At 36.4% G+C, this 23,662-nt stretch overlaps 1 protein-coding gene across 6 annotated transcripts in view; it reads right to left on the bottom strand.

Moving 5' to 3' along the window:
- Nucleotides 1-23,662, bottom strand: part of MYO6 (myosin VI) — a 114,935-nt gene that overhangs the window by 26,267 nt on the left and 65,006 nt on the right. For all 6 annotated transcript variants that reach the window (XM_054061161.1, XM_054061160.1, XM_054061159.1 and 3 more), the window contains 10 exons: nt 15,393-15,550; nt 14,319-14,410; nt 13,786-13,858; nt 11,206-11,333; nt 10,054-10,149; nt 7,852-8,025; nt 4,141-4,179; nt 2,626-2,719; nt 510-640; nt 290-367 (listed from right to left, as the gene is read on the bottom strand). In XM_054061161.1, coding sequence (XP_053917136.1) covers nt 290-367; nt 510-640; nt 2,626-2,719; nt 4,141-4,179; nt 7,852-8,025; nt 10,054-10,149; nt 11,206-11,333; nt 13,786-13,858; nt 14,319-14,410; nt 15,393-15,550 — 1,063 coding nt within the window. The remainder of the gene's footprint in view (nt 1-289; nt 368-509; nt 641-2,625; nt 2,720-4,140; nt 4,180-7,851; nt 8,026-10,053; nt 10,150-11,205; nt 11,334-13,785; nt 13,859-14,318; nt 14,411-15,392; nt 15,551-23,662) is intronic.

The raw sequence follows: 23,662 nt of genomic DNA, 5'->3' as shown, positions 1-23,662 counted from the left end.
CTTTGATTTGCTCTTTTTAATAGTCAACGTAAGTCTTAAGTGACTGGTACAATGTCTGGGATCACAATCACTGCATTATGAATACAGCAGCATTAGCAACAAGACTATGAAACCAATTATATCAGTATTAATACCTATTTTTTCATAGCAAATGAACATTATTTACAAACAAACTGGGCAACCTTATCTAAGCCATCCACACTTTTAACTACGTGTTCAACAGTCTTCAGAGGTCCCTTCCTGAAACTATTCTAAGATTCGCATTCATGAACTCAAAAAGAAACATTACCTTCCCAGGTCTAAAAAACACCTTGGTTAGCCCAAATTTGTAATCATTTTCATTCAGTCCCAAGGCTTTAAATAGTGCCTGAAACAGAGAAAACAGGATTATATTCTGCCTCCTCCTTCAAAAAGAAAACAAAAAAGGTCAAAAACCACAAACACAAACATGTCCCCCAATACATTTTCTGTAGTGGATGATATAGAAGAAGAAATAATTTCTCTCTTACCTTGCAAAAGAGCCTAGGATCCAGTCGAGCCAATTTTTCAGGCAAGTATTTCTTGTACATATTATACAATTCATGAAATGAAGCTCGTGAAGGGAAACCACCTTGCATCAAATCCAGAACAGACACCATTCCTAGATTTATAGAAACACATGCATAAAAGCTGCTGTTGGTAAAATGCAAATGAAGCAGTGATTTTTATGATAACCAATAGTTTATGACATAAACCTCAAAGACATTGTTCAGAGACTAAGCCACGAAGTCCTGATGGGACTTGATCCAGCCTCTAACATTTCTTGACCATGTGATCACTCACAAAAAGTTGATACTGAACAGATGAGAAGACCCCATACAATTTTCTCCGTTTAAGAAGTTCATGCAGAGGATTATTTTTCTAATATTTCTGCTAATTTTTTTTTCTTTTTAGCAGACTTCACATTTTCATTTTTAAAGAAAAAACATTATGCCCAACCATTCTTTTGTTTTCATCATGCCAATGATATTTGTGTGATGTGGTGCAGATGCAATGTCAAATACACATGCGGTGCTAGAGCATTTAGTGTAAGTGCAGTACTAGGTATCAGCTCCTAAATGGTAATTTTCATGTCCCAAATACCATTACTACATTTTGGCTACAACTAGAACATCAGTAAAGCACAGACAAAGTCAGTAAAAGGTTCAAATTGCTTCAAGCAGCACAGGCCAGGCTACTTTTTGACTGCTCCTTTACATAACCCTGTCAACAGATTTGGCATAGAAGTTTTTAAGTTAGCCCTTAACTTGCTGTTGCTGTCTTAATCTTTAAAATATGTGCTTTCTGGGGAAATTTGCTTTGTTTGCAGTTTTTAAAAAGAAGATTTTATAGTATTAGATGTTTCTCTTTTAAAATTACATGTTTTAAATTTATTTACTAGACTAAGTTTCATTTATTGTTGCTCAACTAAGCACACAGAGAAAAGCACACTTGTAAGACTACTGTAAAACATTGCAATTGTTGGGGAAGGGGGAGTTAATTTATTTTTCCCTCTCTGACATGCCAAATGCTGCTAACCTGAAAAAACCTACAATTAATGATGTTAATGGAATTCTAATTGCTGAAAAGTTATTAAGCTCTTGTGATGATAACACGTTAAACATGGGCATGTCAAAATATCAGCTGCAGAGCCTGGAAGATTCTCGACTTCAGAGAGAGAAAAAATTAAGTGCAAGATACTGAAAGTACAAACAATGACAGAAAAGGGGAAAAAATATTGAAGTATTTTCATGAAAGAACACCCTGCAAAGAATGACATTAACAGTGCTAATTCCCAACTAAGTAGTTCCTTCTGCTGTTCAGTGGGACATGAGCAAACCTGTTAATATTCACTCTTTAAAATAAAGCTATAATACTGATAAGCACCTAGCACTTCAAGCATAATGAAAATGCAGCACTGCAATCTTTTATTGTATAAAGCAACAGAAAGACTATGCTGAAGTGCCCTTACTGGAAGTTCAGCTTCAAATCAAATTTATGTGGTACAAAGAAATTTTGAAGAAGTAAAACAATATGATTCAAGTCTATCATAGCATTGATAAAAACCAAAGAAAAGAGGTGTGTTCAATTATTAGATATCTCAGATAATCCTGACTGCCTCTAAATGCACACAGGATTTTCCAACACTTCAACTGCTACAGTAATTTAAAGGAATTCCACAGTTTTGGACTGAACTGCTGCCCTGTTAACATTGTGGGCAACAAAGAGATGGGACTAAGCTCGAGGTCAGGAAATTTAAATTTATGTACCAATACATGGCTAAACGGCTTCTTACACATGTACCTGCTGTCTGAACTCTTATTATAATCAGCTGAAAAACAGTTGATGGAAATTATGTCAACTCTTCTTGCAAAGAAGAGATATTATGGCTGTTTAGATGAATTATTTCCAGGTTTCTATTGACTAAAATCAGAGCTAAGTTACTAAGAATCTAAATAACTCTTTCTAAGGTATAAATAAGCTGCCTTCTAGAAAGCAACAATTCAAGCAATGAAATACTGCTTCCACATCACATATTTCAAACTTAGGTCAATCTATAATGCCCAAAGTAATAAACAGAGGGAAAATATCAGGGGCGTACATTACCTGAACACTGAAGCTGAGAGAGGATCTGTCCTCCTTCAAAATGGTGATTTGTCATCTTTAAATTAGGTTTGATACAGCGAATAAAGCTAGATCCCTATTACCAAAACAAGAAGTTAGCCAGATCTACACATTATTACACCTCTCAAAATAAATCATTTAAGAATTATGGGTGGGGAAAAAAAAGATACATAATAATAGTATTCTAAAAGAGAAATGCTGACATTATTTTGCCTCATGTATCAGTTTTGAACTCCAACCTTGGTCTTGAAGTAACTGATCTCAGTGCTCAAGCTATCAATTAGATCTTCAAGTTCTGAGTTTTCACTCAACTGTTCTTACTACTAATACAATCTAATCATGCTTCAGCAGTCTAGATTCTACTGCTGTCACTGTCTTCTACAGTCACATCATCAGTGAACATGCTATCAGCTTCCTGACATTGGAATCACATCAGATGGATTTACCATTTTGACCATAGCTTTCTCTGATCATTTCACATTCTTTAAGTATGACGTTTTTGCAAAACACCATCCAATTATTCAGATTTGCCTATAACAGGTGGCTGCTCATGATAACCTACCTTTCGTATCAAAACAAAACTGGGACCAAGAAAACATTGTATTACTCCTGGTTTGCAGTGTCTTCTCTCTTTTTCCACCTCTCAGCTGAGAGTGAGAGAGCACCTGCCAAGGGAGCTCTGTTTTAACAGCACACCCTCAGACACAGGTTAGCTAAATTCAGGAGTGCAGCAAACTTGGGCACATACTTTTTCCCTGGACTGGGTCTCAGTTCAACAGGCTTCTGTGTGAAAGAGATCATCTTTCTTTCAGACCAGCCTCATGAGTACAAGAAAATCTTGATGTCAGCTACACTCCAGCATCTGTCCTATTTGCTTACCATCCTTTTCCTCCTTCTTCTTTTTTTGATAGAGCATAACCTCTTATCTAGAATTAGTCAGAACATGCAAGAGAAACACGAACATGTTCCTACGAGTTCTGAAAAAAATGGTTATATTGAACTACATGGGAAAATTCCACAAACTGTCAAATTATGTCAGCTAAAATAGCAAATATTCATTAGGGGATTCAGGTTCTATGACCGTCTGTGCATTTACAGCCTATCACAAAAGTGAAATGAAACATTTTATTTTGAATGGCTTTACAGAATCTGAAAACAGTAATTAAAAATAAATTATCATCTGCCTTACTTCTAAGTAGCATCTCTAAATCTGAAAATTGGTCATCAGTGGTAACAAGTGAATGGAAGTAAAAGTGACAAAAAAGGAAAGTGCAGCCCAGACAGATTTCATACTCTTTACTCCATCCTACAACAGTTTTCACAAAAACCCCACCACCTTTAAGAAGTAACTCAATAATCACCTGCACAGCAAGACATTTCAGAAGTTCAGAACTCTAAAGCAATTACTTATCACATTTATTGTAAGCCATGTTGTTGAGATTATCAACTATAACTTATTTCTGAAAATAATGAACCTGCATCTGAATATATACTTACAGTACTGTGGAGCTTCTCAAGAAGCAAATTTAACTGAGTCTGTAAAAGGAAAAAGATATTTCAAGAGTCTTATCATGACAACTACAGAAATATACACACAGAATAGTGGCATAGCATTACTGCATGCATGTTCATTGTTAGTAAATCACACAGAACTGATAAATCAAACGTTCACATATTTTAACAGACAAAATCATGCAAGTGTGCATGAATGGTCCTGAGGAAATTGTTTGTGTTTAATTGTGCAACAATACTGTATGGTCTAATTGCCACAATGTACTTATCAAAAAAAAAAAGAAGTGCAAGTATATTTGAGAAAATGAAGCAAATACTGGCTATGTGGTAAAATTATAAGGAAAATAATGCCAATCAGCAATAATAAAAAAAAATACACTGAAAATCTGTGAAAGCACAAATTTAAACTATGAAAAGCACATATTTGTATGTTAAATAATTACCACAGAAAACAGATATGCTTGCGGTTTTCTTGGGGTTTTTTGAAGCTAAGTCAATGTTTAGGTGAATGAACCTGCATAATCGATTTTAATTCCAGACTTCCAGATTTTTACTTCTCTGTTGATGACAACAGACTGTAATTTAAAAATCACATTTACTGAGCGTTGATTTAAATATATTGTGATGAGAAGAGACCACAGTCCTATGTTTATTTCAGGGCAAGTTTACAGGCTCACCAGAAACTCAAAGCAATCAGAGAAAACAAGTTACTGTTGTTACTGAATGTAATTGGTAGGAACTTAATTCCAGGATCACATCAGGAAAACAGCTATACTTTTACTTTGCAGATGTGTCTGTTTTATCACAAAGATACTGCTATCCCAGTTGTTACAGTTCACTAGCAAGCCTTAAGTATACAGACTGACGTAAGACAAAATTCTGTATGTCCTGACATATTCATCATTTTCTATAGTAGAAACAAAATTGAAAAGATCTGACTTTTCACTATTTTTTTAGCAGATCTTTCAATTACCTTGAGTCCAAGAAACCAGATTTGTATGGGCAATATGCATCACCTACAGCTGCCAGTTTTCTTCCAGAGGATGAAATTTGTCCCTATGTTCTTTAACTTATCATGGATATGGTTAGCAAGAGAGAAGGAGTGCCACAAGAGGCATGACAAACACTAATAACCTCCCGCTCAGTTCTCACACATACTCTTCATATCTCTACTTGAATATAAACTTTATGCCTTCTTAAGTTAGAAGTGCTTAATTTTGGAAGGAACAGTCTAGTTTCCATCAATAAAAGACATTTCTGCTAGAGGAGAAGTACCCCTTCCTTATACTCTGTGATTTGACACGAAATAAGCAAGAGCCACTCTCAGGTAAATTTCACTAATGAAATGATCATATGAATAAAACATACTGCTAGAACTACTGGTCTTTGAATTATCACAATTTAATCCATCATTACCACAGTAAAGTAAAATCATCCCAAAGATTCTTGAGTAGATCTTATGAACTAAGTAATCATTAATTCCTCAACTCATTTATGCTAATTAATTTTAATTAGTTATAAGGAAGGGATGTGTGAAGGATTTCATAAAGAGAAGTCCCTGCAACATCATATAATAATTTAAGTAATTAGGAGAATTTGAGACTGACTTACATACTGACAGAGTAAGAATTCTTATTCTTAAAGAGATGAAATTTCTACTAAGATAACAGAACTTATTTTGATGTCATCTGAAATGACATTTTCAAGGCTATTAGTGTTCATCAGCAGCACACTGTGTCTGGGAAGGTAACACTAAATGAATTACTGGAATTAACACATACATTCAAAATGCCATGAAACTTGAAACACCGAAAGAATTATAGATCGATGGGCCAGATCCAAAGAGGACTTTAGTCATGTTTGAGGTGCAGAGGTGAACATCAAAGTCCAAAAGGCAATCCGAAAAACTCCCCTCTCAATTTCTGCTTAACTTAAAATATGCCTCCCTTTTTACTTCAGCCCTCCTTGGACAATGGAGACAATTCACATGTCCACATCTACTGGATGTGGGTCACTAAATCCAAAAGAAACTGAAAACTCAAAAGGAAGAAAGTGGAAACTGTCTCAAAGATCCCATAGTTGGTTTCATTTTGAAAATGCAGTTATAAAAAACAATGGATCCCAGCTTCACCTACAACAGGCTCACGTTTGCAGGGTTTGCTCAGGAGATAGCTTTCTGTATGCAATTCCATTTTTCAGTCTGCTGTCTGATCACGTATTTTATATTAAACCAATTCCTACAGTTTCATCTACAACCACTATATTGTAAGAAGGAGGAGGAAATAATAATTAGAGCAAAACTCAAGGGAGCAGACTGCCCAATTCCCAGTTAAATATTCCTACCTTGCAAGTCAGGCTTATCTCCTAGTCTTCCTGGCCCTATCAAAATTTTATTCCTGGCTACGTACCAACCCACGTCCACAAGGGCATAAGGAGAATCTCCTTTGTCAGACTGATCAATAACTTGATGCTACAGTAAACACAGCAGACGTAAAACACTGAATACAGTATAGACCTGAAGCAGAATACTACTGCTATACAAAAAGCAAGTGTTGCTACCACATCCCTCCTGTTCTTCAGCCTCTGCATGTTTAGAGAACAGTTCTAAACACTAGCCACAAGACACAATTAAGCAAGAAGGAATTTATCTCACAGGCCTGATTCAGCACTTAACTTTGACATGGAGCAGAAATGCAGAAACGCTCTTCTGCTACTGGCAGTACCAGTAGTACAAGAAAGTCTTGGAATGTCCAAGTCACCCACTTTGCCCAGGGACCGCATAAGAAGTCTAGCCAGGAACACAATGTGAGGTTTTAGGTGCCCTAGGGAAAGTAGAATACCTAAAACGTTGCAGCACTTGAAGGCATATAAATCCTTCATTGGATCTGGCCCAGATGCGTGGAGAAGAGCTCTCGCTGAAATTGCAGCAGCTCTACCAACAGTAAATCCATGAGATTGAAAACTTTACCTGCAGCCCATGGTTGTGCCTGCTTTTCATCTCATAATCCCCCTATAGTTCTCTTTCTAGCCATCCTGAGCTGGAATAGTCCAGCTAAAATAAAACTGCTGAATGAGAAAAGGATGCAGAAAATATTTGGAGAAGACAAGGTTTGAAGGTCAGCTTTACCACCAGCAGAAGAAAGGAGAAAACAACGAGAAGCATCAGATTCAGGTATTGAGAAAGGAAACATTGAGCATAATGAACATCTTTCTGTGAAAGCCATGACTATGTATTTTAGAAAAGGAAAAACAGTAGTTAGGTTTGGTATTAAATTCTAAGAACGGCAAAATGTGGCCAATAGATACATATTCTAGAATGCACAATTACGATAGGATGGAAGAACATTTTTTGTTACATTTCAAACCCCTTAGAAGTCCACAGAAGCCAATTTAGATCTCAAGATTTTAAATCTTCTTAATAAAGACTACCATGTGGCTTTGCAAAACTGACTTAAATATTACTGTATAGTCTCTGTAAGGACTGTTATGAAACTTCTTTTTAACAGAAATGCATAGCACTTAATTTGTGTATATTGGTTTCTTATAATTTAATTGCAAAGAAGTTCTATTCATCAATTTTTTTTGTCTGAATCTCAAGCTACCATCAGTTCTCCCAAACTTAGGTTCTGCTTATTTCAGGTAACTTAAAGTAGCATATATTATCAGAAGATACAATTCTTTGCTATATTATGTTACCTTGAATTTGTTTCCCACACTGATGAAACTAAGTTTCCCTGCTTTTTGTTTGGGATCCTTGTTGTTGTTAGTGTTAGATTCAAACAGCTGTCGAACAAACTTGTCCTTGGATTCACATATAAGAGATTCAAGGGACATGTGCAAAGCATCATTGTTTTTTTCCACAAACTGCATCTGTAAAGAAATCCAAGAAATACTAGCATGTTTGTTTCACTGCTCCAGTTACTTAAGTCTTAAAGAAAATTAAAGAAAACAAAGGTATATACTTAATTCAAAATTCAGCAAGAACGTGACGTAAATATTCATACATTATTTCAACTTTTCAAGTGGACACACAAAACACTAATAACATAGAAAGATGACATTCTTAAATTTGAAGGACGCTCTTGGAATCATAAAACTCAAAGTAAAATTTAGTGCCTTTTATGAGATCAGGTTTTTTTGTCAATTATCCTCTTCCTTGTTTCCATCTCCACCACTCAGCGCACATCATCACTTGGGAGTTCTGAGAAGCTTAATTCTTAACTACTTGTAATATCACTTAAGTTCTCTTGTAAAATGGGAATGAACATACACACTTTAATTGGTGCGTCTACAGGGTTTGGAAAATGAAATAAAAACGGTCATTTTAGTTGTACTATGACTAATTAAGAACACTTAATTTAATAATAGATATTGTCCCAACCTACAAACCGTACCTCTCTGGTTTGCTTAAATTAGCTCACTAATTTTTACAAGTTAAGAACAATACATTACACTGAAATTCAGAGATCAAGACACTAACATCCAGTTTCATACTAAGATAATTCTCAATAGCTTTCAGTGCAACTTTAATAGTGACTTAGATATCTATGAACAGAAGAAGCCAACACTAATTTGAAGAAAATATGAATTTGCCAAATACTTCATGGTGATGAGAATCAAACAGCAAACACAGGCCTTCAGAATTTCCTTGGAGTATGAAAACACTAGACAGGCACGTGAATGCAGCCAGGCAAGGATCCTCACCACAAATCAGACTGTGAGAACTGCCACAAGTGCAGTGAGAAAGAAATAACAGGCAAGGTACAAGGCAGCTATAGCCCAAAACTTTTAAGGGCCGAGCTAAGTAAGTCGCTCTGAGGGAGGAGATAAATTAAATCAAGCATATTAGTATAGCTTCTGGATCAAAGCTACCCCCTATATGATCAGCTCTGACAGCTCAGCTTATGTGCTCACATGTGGCCTCTCTTTTCCTGAAGACACTCTAAGGTATTATTAACATATTATGATGAGGTACATAATTAAACACAAAGCACTTGTAACAAATGTGTTCTAATTGTATTTATTACTTTGATACTAGCTCACTGAGACCTCAGAAAAAATCAGGTAGGTAACACAGACTTCCATTTTTTTATTTGTAGATCGACCTACAGAATGTGCCTACTTAAAAACAGCACAACATTATAATTCTTGGAGTATTTTATAGTATATAAGAACAACATCTTAAAGCACACACTTTCAAATGACAAACAAAAAAACTTCACAATTAGCTTCCCTCTTACTCCCTGGAGTTACAGACCAGAACAGCAAAGTATTCTGAATCTTCTGTTTAACATAAACTCTTATTTTTTTTCAAAATTAGGTTTTAGATATTGGCTCCGAGTGTTTCAATATTTCTGTATGATGAATAGTCAAAAAAAAAAGAATCTGGAATGTATTTTGACGGTAGCATGTTTCACATATTTAATTTTCTTACATGAATTATTCTATTGCCAGTAGGAATGGAAAACAAAACGTATAAAATTTGATTTTTAATATAACATAAACAGTGGTCATATACAAGGATAAGCACACTTCCTAAAAGCTACTCAAGTCTAGCATTACTTTGATATCACACAGTGTATTCCTCTGCCCAAGATGCAAAAGTCTGTTGATGGAAGATTTGCAGTATATTGGAAATAATATATTTAATACTGACACTATTATTTAGCGATAACAAACTCCTACACAAAATATATGTCACTAATACAGTCTGTAATCTGAGAAATTAATAAAAACTGTCAATTCTGTCACATACAAAGTTAGTTTCAAAGCTAAGACATATCAACTTCTGAATTTCTCTTCTGACGAAAAGAACTTTTGTTATTTAACCTATATATATTGAAAAATATAAAAGTACAAAAAAGCACAGCAAAAATAGTTTTCCATAAGTAAAATTACCGTTTCATAGCATACTGCTCCTGCAAAATGTCGGATAATAAAGCCTTCATCATCTCTGATATTTCTGTGAACAGCCAATTTAGACTTCCTAGGAATCTGGAATTAAAAAGCTGAATTATAAAGGAGAATTACACTGTAGAGCGAGACAAAGTTTATGCTTAAACCATCACCATGAGTCTGCCAGGAGCTCTAGAGTTAACATTTCCTGCAGTACAGCTGTGATGACCACTATCATTCCCCTTCAATCCAAGATAATCCAAAACCCTGTTTTCACTTTCATTCATGCTGTTGGATACCTCACATTCAAAACAGAAGTCATCAGGATCACTACCACCAGCTAGCTGATTTTCTTTTTTGCCTTTAATCAACAATTTCTATACCATTCACTCCACAGCTGACCAACAGCTTTGTTACATCAACAGGGCTAGACAGAAACTTAAAATATGTTTTTAGATGGTATATTTTAAAAGGCAAACACCTAATTGATCACACATATGTTGACAAAAATGTTTCACCGCACAATAATCCAATTAGGCAAGATTAACTGGAAACTTAATGAAAGGTAACTGGACGACATTTTATTTGGCCCCCTTTGCTTGCGTTTTTTCAGTAGGGAGCTGGCCTTTTTTTCCAGCATTTCAACAGAAGTCATGTACCTAAATTGCAAAAATTTGTATTAATCTTCCACAGAGCACTGTACATTAAAGAACTAACAACATAAAGGGTCTTCTTTGTGTGCTTCTTATTTTAACCTCTGAAGTGCTAGCTAGACACTCTATGTGAGCCAAATATTCTCCAAAGTAAGCAATTTTGGAAAGGAACGACAAAATAGCTCATTAGATATGAAATAACATAAATGAAAATGTATTTTTATTTCCCTTTCATGCATTACATGTTAACGAATTTCAAATGTAAGTGAAGAATATGCCTTTAGTTTCAGCAGGATATTAAAATTGCTAGCAGACTTAAGCCTTCAGTGAACTCTTCAATGAACATAATAACCAAGCATGTCCTTAACAAAAGAATATGGATTGTGCAGACTGGTGTGGTAAAAGATTTCATAGAAAAGGTTTTCATTAAAACTAAGTGTTACTATCAACTGTTCCAAGAGCCATTTTAGTAAAACAAGAGAGATGGCAAAAATCAACCTACAGAGAGCCTGAAATGGTCCTTGTGTTTTTGGTGCACAACTGAAGTAAAATGTTGATCACTTGGTTGGGGAAGACGATTTTCTTCATCCAAAATATCCAGTACACCTACTAATTTTGCTTCAATCAAATCTGTTAATAAAACAAAATACATTTACAAAAATTGAAAATATAAACTCATATCAGAACTGAACATTACAAGTTGAAAATGCTACTGATCTGATTCTGTACAAATATATCTAGGGAAAGCTTTTAATACAAAAGTCATTGCAAATCAATGCTATATATCTGAATTGTTGTTTTAATCCTATAGATACAAGTTGATATTCTATACATACAAATTCTAACTCTAACACAAAAAACATGGTTGGGGGAAAGATAAGGCACATATTATTTGATTTTTTTACTCTGGGTCCCCAGTTGAATTTAGTCAACTAATTCCCGAAAGGTGCCTAAATGTTTCTCTGGTATGACCATAGGCCTTTATGGGATAATTTCTTATACTGTTGGGGTATCTTTGAAGCTTTTCATCTGTATTTCACCACATGGCAAAACTAAAAGCATAAAAAGGCACACACTTCCATTCACAACAGGATCCAGGGAGAAAAGCGAAATGTATTTGTTTTAAGACAGATCAGATTTGAGTACACAGTGGTGGTTTCACAATGTTTTACAAATGCCTTGCCTTGACCTTTCACACATATACAAAAGCCCTTGAAAGCTGACATAGAAATTCACAGTCTTGAACTTTTAGACACAAGAAATTTGCAGCTCTTAAAACTTTTCTGTATTATCGATGGAAGTGTTCTTGTAAGAGGAATTTTTACTACCTCAGTTTTTTACTGTGGAAAGAAATAAATGACTAATGCTTGCACTACAGCAACACCTATGAACTCTTACCACAGACTGTAAACATTATGTGGCCATATAAAAAGCACAAAGACAGCCCTGATGCAAAGAATTTATGCTTATAAAATCTGAATAAGCTAATTTAGCTACAGAAATGACCACGATTCCATCAAAACATTCTAACATACTAACAATTGTTTCTAAGATTCTTCTATTGTGTCAAAACATTGTCCACATCAACCTATAATCCTCTTCCGTGACAGTTAATATTTCTGCGTGTTCACTGCTGTCACCGGCCTGGCCCAACACTTTAAACAAAATCATATTTCAACAGAAAACAACATAAATTTTCTCACTCAGTTCAGAAGCAGTAAAAAACTCTTTTCTTCTGACAATGCAAGAGAAAAAAAGGCATACATGCTGTGATTTAACTAAGCTATAATTTATTAACCTGACAAAATTTATTAACAATGGAGAAATACGTTAAATCTGTGGCAGGGTGTCATATGTTGGTTGATATAGTAAAAGGGGTGATGACTGAGGGACTGCTCATTATATTCTGAGATAAGCTTTCCAAATCCTTTCTATGGCAGTAAAATGCAACAACTTGGCAACAATCTCTACAACCGGACCCTTTTCTCACTGTGAGTCAGAGACCTTTTCTTCCAATAGGCACCAGAGAACCCCTTTTGATGGTTAGATACATTAGGAAAAAAAAAAAAAAAAGCAAAACAACAAACATAAAAAAACAACCAACCAACCATTCATACACTGGGGCAGAAGCAATTGTTTTTATGGAAACATGACAGTCTCTAAAACTATAGCAGCGTTCTTGAGAACAGGCTCATGCTCATATACACATTATTAAGCACATTATTAAACCACCAGAAGAGGTAAGACTTGTATTCTTAGAAGTCACTTAATTCCCCTTGCCATGCTTCGTTTCCCTCCTCCAAATACACTCCTGTTGCTTTTTCACCAGACGGCCAGAGGTTTGCTTGACAAGAGTTGTCTTGAATCAAGTCAGTCAAAGTTAGCGACTGTCCTATCTGACAAAGTGAAAACTTCTTCAGCAGAGATACAGGCTCATAGGAACCACATATTTTGCAACAGGTATTGAATTCTGCCCCATTGAATCCTCTGCTCAGCCAGGACTGTCTAATTACCATAAACAAATTACTGTAAATGCAAAAGCAAGACAAACTTTTGTTCACCATACACTATAATTAGGAGAACACAAGTTGAACTCAGAGAAAAATAACATCATCGTCATAAGTCGCTGGTATATATCAGTCTGTTGAAATCTAAAAGCAGCAGTAACACCTACAGTCTGCTGCCTATAGCTCATTTTGTTTCTTTGCTCATTGCCTCAAAAAAGGTGGAGGGAATGGGACAGGATTTTTTTTCAAATTCATGGAACATATTTTCCCAGACACCCTCACATCCTTCTTCACTACCTATTTCACATCCTATTTAGGTGTTCTAATTAGTTTTCCAGGAAAATTCGCAAGAAATTCACAAGTCCCAACTGCAGGTATCACACACTGTAGCACAATATGACTCTATTACCAACCAGAACTGGCATGTAATAAAAAAAGCTGGAAGAATTCACAAGGTTGCAACACTCATTAAAACCGTAGCACTAGTAATTTTACGCATATTTTGCCTCTTCTGCTTGAAGCTTTTTTTCCCGAATGACACTAATGAATAGCTTGACATTTCAAGAACATCATACCTATACAGTCCTGATTATCTACATAGCGCACTTCATTAACCCCCAGGCCTTCTCGCTGGTAAAGCTCTTGTTCCTATTAAAAAAAAATATAATTGAAAAGAGCAAACATCACTCACCATGTATTTTTTAATGTACCAAAAATATACGTTTTTGAAATATACATGAAGACATTTTTAAATGCAGCAGGAATCAACACACAATTTAGAATTTCTTTCCACAGATTAATATTTTCCAATTTCACCTCCTTAAGGACAAGCCCATGCAATTAGATATTCCTACTAGGTATGAGATACTGTCCAGTACCTGGATGTCTCATTTTAATGAGCAGCAAGAAGAAGAAAAGAGACTGTTGGTTTTCAAAAACCCCTATTCTTTTTCTAGCACAACCAGATGTCCCACAGTAGGAAAAAAATGTCAACTGGATTTTTTTTTTAACCTCAGCATAACATGCAATCTTATGGAAAGCATTGCTACTTTAAGTATCTCTTTACTAATAAAATAAATCCTCGAATATAACATTAAAGATAACATACCTCTTTCAGAATCCTTTCATTAAAAAACTGCTGCAGCTTTTCATTACAGTAGTTAATACAGAATTGTTCAAAGCTGTTGTGTTCAAAGTATTCTGAAAAACAGAAGTTAAACTTCTACGATAAACTAGTGTTCCAAGAATTTATATTACATAGTAACTAAGAAAAGTTCCAAAGTGCTAATATTTAAAGATGCGTTCAGATCCATATCGGTTCAGTTCAGTAAAAGCTTTTACAGATTTTCAAGTTACACATACGATAGGTATAAAAATACCGTGGCACATCATATTTCTAAGATAAATAACAGACAGTTATATTTGGCAGTAAACTAAAGCAAGATGCTACTAAACAGTGGAACTGTACCAATACAACCCATGCATCCATGTTACAACAGGCTGGCACAGGACACCACAGCTCTAAAGACCCAAAACCCAAAGGTTCCTTTTTTACCGCTCTTGGAGCACTTAAGTAGGGCTGAAGCACAGCAGAAAATATGCCTTGTTCTGAATCTCAAAGAGTAGAACAGGACAAAAGCTTTATGAGAACCATCAACTCCCACCACTTCCAGGGAGCAACTAGGAGTCCAAAGTCCAATTCTATACGCAAACTATTCATCCTCCAGGAAAAATTATCTTAACTCAAAGACTTCATCTGCCTGTCTGTGAGTATACAGTGATCTTCTCAGGACTGAACGGGCAACAGCATGAACATTCAATATCTTTCCTAATTTTACTGGGTGGCCACAGTAAGATTCCATTCCAAATGTTTAATCCTTCAAAAGCTATGTCTATGTAGACCCTACAGGAATTTGAAACCATTACAAAGGTGCCCAGTTTCACACTAATGCTTGTTAATGTCATTAGGTCACCAGGAGAACCACTAGACCTTTCCCACATTCCTGTATCTTAGGCAAACTCTCCACTTGCGATATCTTCTTAAGCCCTTGTAACCCTCTGCACCCATCAGCACCAAAAAAAAACCCTCTCCCACTTTCCATTACAGAATTTATCATTGAACCTTTGGCGGCAATAGCAGCCAATGAGAAAATTAATTACGGTTATTTTTAAGTATACTTACCAAAGCCAGCTATATCTAGAACTCCAATGAAGAAAGAAGAAGTCTCAAAAGGAAAACACTGGTTTACTCTGTTCACTACGTGATCAAACAGATGACTATACACAGTTTTAGCCAAGGCATCACGAGCATTGTTTGCTTGCTCCACTTTCAAGGGTACCCTAAAACATAAAAATACAGATCTTATTTTTCAGAATTCCTTACTCTAAAATTCTGAAATTAGATGCTAAACACAAAAAGACTCCGATTATTGTAAATTAGGATACACAAAAACTTTAGCTCTATGCCCAGGTACAAAACAATCTTGGCAAGTTAGACTATCTTACCTGTAGAAAGAATAATGTTTCACTGTTCTTAGTAGAGGTGAAATGCAGCTGATATCATACTCATTTATTAGATAACTGGAAACTGCCTTGACAATTGAAAGATATTTAAAATCTTTCAACTATTTCAACTATTTATTTATCAGCTTCTTAATTACACTAAAACCTATAGTTCAGTTTTGCTCTGACATCTTTTTCCCTATGCCTTCATAAAGGCTATAACTAAAATGATAGCGCTGTACATTAATTGGTTAGATTAGGGAGCATATTCTTATGGTGAAAGTTAGACACAATCCCAAAATAAGCATTCTTTTTAAACACTGGAAGAAGGGGCCTTTGAAGAGATGATATTCTCCTCCTCACCCTGTTGAGAAAGTATTTTGCATTGTGACTATTTATTACAAGTTTACACCGCAGTTTAGAAGTTAAAAAAAAAACCCACCACAAACCACCACAAACAACCACCACAAGTCACAACTTCAAAGCCTATGAAATGCGTATTTAAAAGAACATTTAACTATCTTATTTCCCAAATAAATACTTTCTACAGTACTTTTTGAAAAATCAGGTTTCAGATTAAGTGATGATAATAATACCAAAACTAAAAAACTGTTACACTGTACACAGCTGAGGAAGCACCTGTAGAAGGCTCCAGAATAAGACAATTCATGCCAGGCTAAAGCCTTAAGGAACTTTTTAAGAAACAATGTCAGTAAAGTATGAAAAATAAACTTCTGGCTTTACGGTATGATTGCACTTAACTCTCTAATCATGTTGCCAAAGAATTCAATATCAAAGTCCCACCCATCTGAACAGAATCACACCAGAACAGAATTGGACTGCCAAAGATAAAAATGCCAAAGGATTTTACACATCAATAAAAACAACAAAGGAAAAACATTGAACCGAAATACTGATAGCCACTTGACCAGTTTAAGTAAGCCCTACATACAAGGTTGAAGATGTCACTGCCGCAGAACTACTATCACCCTCTCCAGGCAGTTTCTGTACACAGGAGTACAAAGAACTGGGAGGTCAGAAAAGGAAAACTCAACCCTACATAGCTCATGCATATTACATTATCTCCTTTACCTCCCAAGAGTCACAAACACTACATTAACTCAAATTTATTATTTCTGTATTTTTTCAAAAATGATACTTCTGATGCAAAAACACAAGGCTGATGAAAAATCACTTTCTATTGTGACCATTAAGTCAGAGAAACAGAGACTCTGTCCACTAAGGGCACCTGCAGCTACATTACATTGGATAGTAATTAGATTTAACACACAATCTTGTCTTCCAATAAGTATCTCCTGACTTATCTTAAGGTAACGAGTACTGACAGAAATCTTATCTTATAAATAGAAAGAAGGTACCTTTACATTCCATTCTGATACGTTTAAGAGATCAGAATACTAATTCCCACATGTCAGCTGCAGGCCTATTACATAATACAAGACACTGAAATGATTTACGCTTTCAATTTATTTTCGTAAACAACATGGCAAACAGTCATACTTCTAGAGGATATATTTATAAAATGGCCCTGTTCTTCAAAAATAAATTCTGTCATTATTAACTAGAGTTCCAGAGACTGCACAAAATCCCACTGTTATTCCAACATTCATAGCATGCAACAGAAATATATGGAGAGAATGGTTTGGATTGGAAAGTCATCCAGTCCAAACCCTCTGCAATGAGAAAGGACATCTTGAACTCAGACTGCTTAGAGCCCCACCCAATCTGATTTTGAATGTTTCCAGGGATGGGGCACCTACCACCTCTCTAGATAACCTGTTCCAATGTTTCACCACTCTCATTGTAAAAAGTTTCTTCTTTATATCTAGTCTAAATCTGCCCTCTTTTACTTTAAAACCACCACCCCCTGTCCCATCACAGCAGGTCCTGCTAAAAACCTTGTCTCCATCTTTCTTATAACCTCCCTTTAAGCACTGAAAGGCTGCAATCGGGTCTTCCTGGAGCCTTCTCATTTCCAGACTGAAGAACCTCTAAGCCTCTCAGCCTCTCTTCACGACAGTGGAGTAAAGAGGCTGAATCACCTCTCTCGACCTGCTGATGACACTCCTTTGGATGCATCCCAGATTACAGTTGGCCTTCTGGAATGTAAGCACACACTGTCAGCTCATGTCCAGCTTTGCGTCCACCAGTGCCCCCAAGTCCTTCTCGGCAGGGCTGCCCGCAATCCCTTTATCCCCTAGCCAGTACTGATACTGGGGACTGCCGAGGTGCATGAGGTTCACAGAGGCCACTACTCAAGCTTGTCCAGGTGACCCTACAATGCATCCTGCATAGCTTAAAGTAAAGAACCAGAAAACAATGCTGACTTTTCACTGAACCAGTCATTCCAGAAGAGCCCTATTACAGAACTGACATTCAGAATGAGTAGCATTTTCTCACGAACTTGCTTTCCCTGATCTCCTCCTCTCCTCTAGTCCACACACTGACAAAAGAATCTCTTTCCTCCTCCTGTTTTTTGCCTGAACGGAAAAAAATATATTTTCCTTCTTCTGTTTCACCTCCTCCCTCTCTCCTCCACCCCTAAGAGCTTTTCTAATTTCTGAGCTCTTCGGTAACGCTGCAACAAAAACCTTGATCGGTCTTCATGGTAATTTCTTCAGCAAGGTTTCCAGTCATCCACAGAGACTGAGGCTTAGGGGAAAGTGCTCTCAGAGGCTGAATTTATACTTCGGATGATTCCATGCAGTCCCCAAACATTTTCCAGAATAAATAAATTACAATTAAAATATGTTTCATTTTCCGATGGTTAAGGGAGACAGAGCAGGTGAACTGATACCCATCAGCTACAGTCATGCAATACGGTTACTGCTTTACAAATAAAATGGCCTGGATGAAAAACCGCTAGCTAGTGAAAGGCCTATGTAATTAAAGAATATATGCAGAACACTGTAATTTGAGAAAAGCTAAAATTCCAAAAAACTGTAGAAAATATTTTTATTTAAGAAAACACTTTGTTTTTCCAAAACAGGCTTCAGTAACATCACCAAATAAAAAGGCATTTCAGTAGAAAATATACTCCAAAAGTTAATTTTGTCACACTGCAAAATAATTTACTTTGTGATGACAGAATCCTCTTTGAAAGTCTTCTTGGAAAGGGAGAAACTGAATAAGAGAGTAGTATAGTGCATTTACAGTCTAAGAGGTGTACTGGATTTTGAATACTAACACATTATTTCTCTCTGTAAACACACTTCACATGGATGGCAAAAAATCAGCCACCAAGGTGATCATTATGCTTTTCGGGGGGAATAACAAGGACGAATAAATGCAGTGCAGCTGTCAAGTCTCCCTGGCAGTCCACTGCACATTCGTATTTAATAAAATTCACGGAGACAGCATTTAGCATCACTCTCCTACTGTTTCTGGTTGGCTCCATTGTGCCCAACAGAACAAAGCCTTTGTTATACTCTCAGCACAGTGATTTCAGCTGAGCTATTTATTCACTGTGACCTATTAGGACTCACATGATCTACTTGCACACAAAAGGTCCCTAAGAATGAGAGAGAAATTAGCAGTTCTTTGGGTTGCTGGAGTAAAATAAAACAAAGTACTTGTCAAAACTCTACTACTGACAGCAATCAAACAACTTCTGAACTACACTACCAAGAAAAACCAGCTATTTAATAAGTATCTAAAACAGTCCAAGCCACCTTCCTTGTACATGCAGTAAGCCACACAAGAAGATATGAGTGTATTTATTAACATATGTTTGCTCTTAGCTGCACAGTTTAGAAAAGGCTAGAGAAATAGGTTTAATTCATTAATCCTTTGCAATGGTGGAAGAGTCCTCTGAATTGGTTTTTACCATCCCCAAAATTAAACACTTGAGAAAAATAAGATCTGCTTGCACTAAAACATAGTTCCTCGTGTGTGCAGACTTTTGAACAGTACACCGCTAACGACACCCCAGGCTTATCAGGATAAATATGCTGAACAGAAAAACTTTACAGCCTTAATATAAAATGAATTTGAAGCTGTAACAAAAACTGTATTTGTTCTTAAGAAACCTTCCTTGATAGAGCACTTGAGATGTGGTAAAAGGGATCCAGCATATTACGATACACTCCTGCTTTACTGCTTGATATGTCCCACCAAACCTCCTCAACAGAAAACTATACAGATGCACTTGACCTATATGCTATGTGTACAACAGCCAAAGCTAATCTGTTCTCAGTGGCTGAATCAATAGTTCACTGAGAGCATTTCCAGTGGGGTGCCATCCAAATCTGAAATGGATGCAATCTGTTCAAACCTCTTCTGCTTCTAGTTAACACTTTCACTTAAAAGTTGTCTTCCAGCTTTCTGCATTCCAATGCCCACTTATCAATTAACTTCTGCTAGCTGTCTCCTTTATTATCAACTTCCAAGGTCTTCAAGGCAAACAACGACAAACTCTAATGAACACTCCCAACCCCCCTTGTCTGCTTTCAGAATGAGAAAGTAAGGGTATTTTCAAAAAAAGGCCTGATAGCACTGACCTAAGAAAGAGAAAATCTTGGTAACAAGATTAGCATACAAAATTATTTTCACAAATTGAAGATATGATCTAAAAATCCACAAGACACATATCAGTAAAGGGAAGTGTGTGATTGTATACCTAGGAGAAATCAAAAATACAGATGCAAGATGGAGAATAACCAGGTAAGCAGTGAGTCAACAGAGAGAGACCAGTAGTTAATAGTGGATCACAAGCTGAATTAACTAAAACGTATTACTAACTTTCAAAGCTTACAACCCTTATACTACCAGACATTAATAAGTACCACCATCTGTATTTTATAATATATAATTTTCTATGTAAATGTTATCCATAATACTAATAAAGGTTCTCCTAGATGAATATATCAAAGATTTTACTGTCAAATTAGACATGGTCTAAAAGAGAGCAAATAGAAAATCTTGGAAAATACTCTCCACTGGCAGCACTTTGTTCTGCAAGACCTATGTCTTTCTACATGCAAACATTGTCACAAACAGCAAAATCATTTGTAACTTTGCATATCAGCTGACAAGGCAGCAAGAAGACAACAGTGACTAAGAGTGCTCAACCTCTAATAACTAGGGGGAGAAGAGGCATTTGTAACCACTCTCCAGAAATGCACTTTTGATTATAATATGAAAATATCTACATCTTTAGCTTTTAACTGAAAGCAGAGTAAACCTTCCCCAGTCATTACTTACCATTTTCCACTGCATTGTGACTTTTTCCGTAGTAGTCACTACGTAGTTCTACCACCTGAACATCTTTTTTTTCAAAGTACAGAAGTAAGCAGACCAGCAAGAAATCTACTTCTTTGCTCTATCTAGAAATGCACCTCAAAGGTCAGCTGGTGGGTAACAATGTATTACTGGAAAAATAGCCCACACCCATGCTAAACTTAAGACTCCTGATAATGAGTTAATTCAGAAGAGCTGCTGCATTCCCCTAAAAATCCATGATGTTCAAACAGCACAGGCTGTCACTGATGTTTTATTATGCTCAAATTTGGCCAGGAAGATCAGTTTCATCCTGCAGATTAGCAGGCAGGCACTCAACAGTATTTCCACTAAAATTATTCTCTTTCAATTTATCATCAGTGGTTAGAATTAGGTAGAAATCAAGATTACCTCTCTTGCACAGAATGAGCTCTTGACCACTGGAAACCTTCATTATTCAAATCCATTACATTCCTTGAGGACTAAAAAAGCCGATGCTCTCAAGTGCTCAAAGATCAACTTTTCATTTCGTAAGTCTGACATAACCTAAACACGCATTACCTAACCCCTGCCACCTTTACTGGCCACAGTGACATACCAAGGTTAAATCAATCGACTGTTACTTTATTTCAGTCCATAAGTTTATGAAATGTTAACAAATACTTCATACTATAAGACAAAAATATAAATAATAATAATAAATTTCAGAGGACAAAGTATTCAAGGAACTTATAGAAACTACATTAATAAAGACAATTAATTACAGCTTACATACGTCAAACCTCTGGTGTAGTGTGCACAAAGTTGTATTTCTGATTCAGTAAAACAACTCGATTGTTTCCGCAAGTCAATAAGAAGCACTCATGCACTCTTTCAATAAGTGAATGTTAATTAGTTTCCTAACTAAAAGACTGATGTATTCAGCTAAACACTGAGAATTACTTTTTAATGCACTCAAAATTGTTTAGCCTAAATTGATGCAATGTTTTCGTTAACTCCAGAAAACAAACAACATAGAAAACCAAATGTTAAACCACATGACTCAGCTGCAAGCGACGTAGCGCTAGAAGGATCAATGTCAACAACAGAAAATTCGTTTTGGAGCTAGAAGTTTTTCATAAACAAAAAGTAACTGTAGTGGAATCATTTTTATAAAACTTAGTTTCAGAAGAGTCATAACTTCCACAGTATTAAAATGTTATCATCAGTGCCATGTTTAAACATGTTCTTTGCAATTATTCCTTCTCCAGGAGCATAGAGAAAGACATCACAATCCTACTTCTGTGCCTCGCAAGTTATCTTGATAATAGCTTCTTGTTAAAATGAAAGAGATAATGATTCCTTTTTTTAAGGCCACCATTTACTTCAATAGTGATGCATTCTTAAGAGCTAGAGTAAAACCCTCTCTCTCTTAAATGTATCCTCTTTCACCACATTTTTATGTTCCTATGAAACAATATTACCTTAACAGTCAAGGTTAAATGTTTGTTTACCAGCAACAGCAAGAAGTATCACGTTTCTGGATTACGTTTGTGATGGTGTTTTTAAAGTTGAAACTTGGTTTCAGAAGAATTAGATGTGGAAAAAACAGAGACACTGATCACGCAGACAGAGAAGGATGGACATACTACCCTGTAACTAGAGCATCCAGACCCAGTCAGCAGTCATGGGAGCACTGTGCAGTCCCCATGACAGGATAGATGCATCCAAGTCTTCCGAAATATTTTAGGCACAGCATTAACATTCCTTGATATAGTGCATTGGCTGCTAAATCTATTAGCATAGCTACTTTTCTGTGTGGGTTATGGGTTTAACAGGCTGACTGCTATATTTTCTTTGGCTACACAGTGTACTCACTGACACGTGAAAGGTCTTATAAAATGTGATAGTGACCTATACAAAGTTCTCCTTTCCTGAATAAAAAGGCCATTTTTAGTCAAGACATGTACAACTGCCACACACCCAAATAAAAATAAAAAACCCTCCAAGACCTTACAACTATCATTGTGGTGAGGCACTGGCACACGTTGCCCAGAGAAGTTGTACATGGCTCATCCCTGGAGGTGTTCAAGGCCAGGTTGGATGGGGCATTGAGCAACCTGGTCTAGTGGTTCGTGTCCCTGCCCATGCCAGGGGGTTGGAACTGGATGATCTTTAAGGTCCCTTCCAACGCAAACCATTCAATGATTCTATGATCTAAAAATGTGCATTTGGATCAACTGTTTAAAAAAAACCTAAAAATCGAAGCCCTGTTAAAAAGTTGTCCTCTCAAAATTAACACTTGCATGATGGAAAAGCACAGCATATTGTTTCTGTTTCAAAGGGACCAACAATGCAAGCCTGCCAGCCTTTTGTGCTCTCATACTTCTGTAGCACCATGGTTTTGTATTTGTACTTTGTAACCCATTTTAAACAGCTGCATGTATTATAGAATCATAGAATCATATAACGGTTTGGGCTGGAAGGGACCTTAAAGCCCATCCAATTCTAATCCCCTGCCATGGGCAGGGAAACGTTCTACCATCCCAGGCTGCTCACGCCCCAGCCAAGGTGGCCTTGAACACTTCTGGGGACGGAGCAGCCAAAACTTCCCCGGGCAATCTATGCCAGCACCTCACCACCTTCATCGGGAAGAATTTCTTCTTAATATCTAATATAAATCTTCCCCCTTCCGATTTAAAGCCATTAAGTGCAACTCGGTTCATACTCACA

The sequence above is a fragment of the Cuculus canorus genome, chromosome 3 (assembly GCF_017976375.1).
Source record: "Cuculus canorus isolate bCucCan1 chromosome 3, bCucCan1.pri, whole genome shotgun sequence".
NCBI classification, from domain to species: domain Eukaryota; kingdom Metazoa; phylum Chordata; class Aves; order Cuculiformes; family Cuculidae; genus Cuculus; species Cuculus canorus.
This window is presented reverse-complemented; position numbering and strand designations above follow the sequence as displayed.